The sequence below is a fragment of the Aureococcus anophagefferens genome (assembly GCF_000186865.1).
Source record: "Aureococcus anophagefferens unplaced genomic scaffold AURANscaffold_10, whole genome shotgun sequence".
Lineage (NCBI taxonomy): Eukaryota > Pelagophyceae > Pelagomonadales > Pelagomonadaceae > Aureococcus > Aureococcus anophagefferens.
Window position 1 is genome coordinate 1334888 of NW_008705570.1, and position 1396 is coordinate 1336283.

Sequence of the window (1396 nt, forward strand, 5' to 3'; positions counted from 1 at the left end):
CGGCGACGCGGCCGCCCAGCGCGACGGCGAGCTGGGCGTTGAGGAAGGAGAAGGAGTACATGCCGGACTCGGCGCGGTCCTCGTTGGGCGTGAAGAGCGTGAAGCCGCCCGCGCCGTTCGACCGGGGCACGATGGTCACCTTGGCGACGGCGTCGTAGCCGGGCGTCATGGCGGCCATGATGGCGTGGCCCGCCTCGTGGTAGGCGACGAGCTCCTGGCGCTTCTTGTTGTTCGTGCCCGTCTGCTTGGCCTGGCCCACGGTCAACCGGTCGAGCGCGGATTCGACGTCCCGCATCTCGATGACGTCGCCGTCGCGGCGGACCGCGAAGATCGCGGCCTCGTTCATCAAATTCTGGAGCTGGGCGCCGGAGAAGCCGATGGTGCGGCCGGCGACGGTGTCGATGTCGACCTCGGGCGCCAGGGGCTTGTCGCGGACGTGGACCTTGAGGATCTCCGCGCGCCCGGCCTTGTCCGCCAATTGCACGGGCACGTTGCGGTCGAAGCGGCCCGGGCGCATGAGCGCCTGGTCGAGGATGTCGACGCGGTTCGTGGCCGCGATGACGATGACGCCCGAGTTGCCGGAGAAGCCGTCCATCTCCGTGAGGATCTGGTTCAGCGTCTGCTCGCGCTCGTCGTTGCCTGGGCAGGAAAAGGGTGCGAAATTCCCAACTTCAAAGGCTCCTATCTCGGTCGTTTTTTGCTCGTTTCGGCTGATTTTTGGACGAGCGATCATCTCTCGGAGCGCTCTCGAAGCGTGGGTGCTGTTTTCGAAACGCGCGCGCGCGGAACACTCACGTTGAAGCGACGTTGAATCACCCTTTTGCTGCCCTGGTCGTTGCCGCCCTGGAAGCCGCCGCCGGACGCGCGCTGGCGGCCGATGGCGTCGATCTCGTCGATGAAGATGATGCAGGGCGCGTTCTTCTTCGCGTCGCCGAACATGGACCGGATGCGGCTCGCGCCGACGCCGACGAACATCTCGACGAACTCGGAGCCCGACGTCGAGATGAACGGCACGCCGGCCTCGCCCGCGACGGCGCGGGCCAGGAGCGTCTTGCCCGTGCCCGGCGGGCCCTCGAGGATGACGCCGCGCGGGCACTGGGCGCCCACGGCCTCGAACTTGTCGGGCGACTTGAGGAACTCGACGACCTCCTCGAGCTCCAACTTGGACGCGTCGCAGCCCGCGACGTCCGCGAAGGTCACGCCCGTCTCCGGCTCGACCTCGATCTTCGCGCGGCTCTGGAGCATGCCCATGGGGCCGTCGCCGCCGCCCATGGGGCCGCCGCCCTGGCCGCCGCCGCGGAAGAGGAAGAAGAGGCCGCCGAGGAGGAGCAAGGGCACGCCGACGTTCGCGACCGTCTCGACCAACTGGCCCGCGTCGGCGACGGGCGCGGCGACG

General features: G+C 68.6%; 2 protein-coding genes across 2 annotated transcripts; both read right to left on the bottom strand.

Annotated features, from left to right (window-relative positions):
* Positions 1–4: 4 nt before the first annotated feature.
* On the bottom strand, positions 5–595 carry AURANDRAFT_6816 (hypothetical protein; the record flags this gene model as incomplete). The annotated part of the gene is made up of 1 exon (XM_009038947.1): positions 5–595. A coding segment is annotated over one exon (591 nt), but the record flags the coding sequence as incomplete, so codon positions are not given.
* On the bottom strand, positions 587–1251 carry AURANDRAFT_26972 (hypothetical protein; the record flags this gene model as incomplete). The annotated part of the gene is made up of 2 exons (XM_009039116.1): positions 587–628; positions 817–1251. Coding segments are annotated over 2 exons (477 nt in total), but the record flags the coding sequence as incomplete, so codon positions are not given.
* Between the last annotated feature and the right edge of the window lie 145 nt (positions 1252–1396).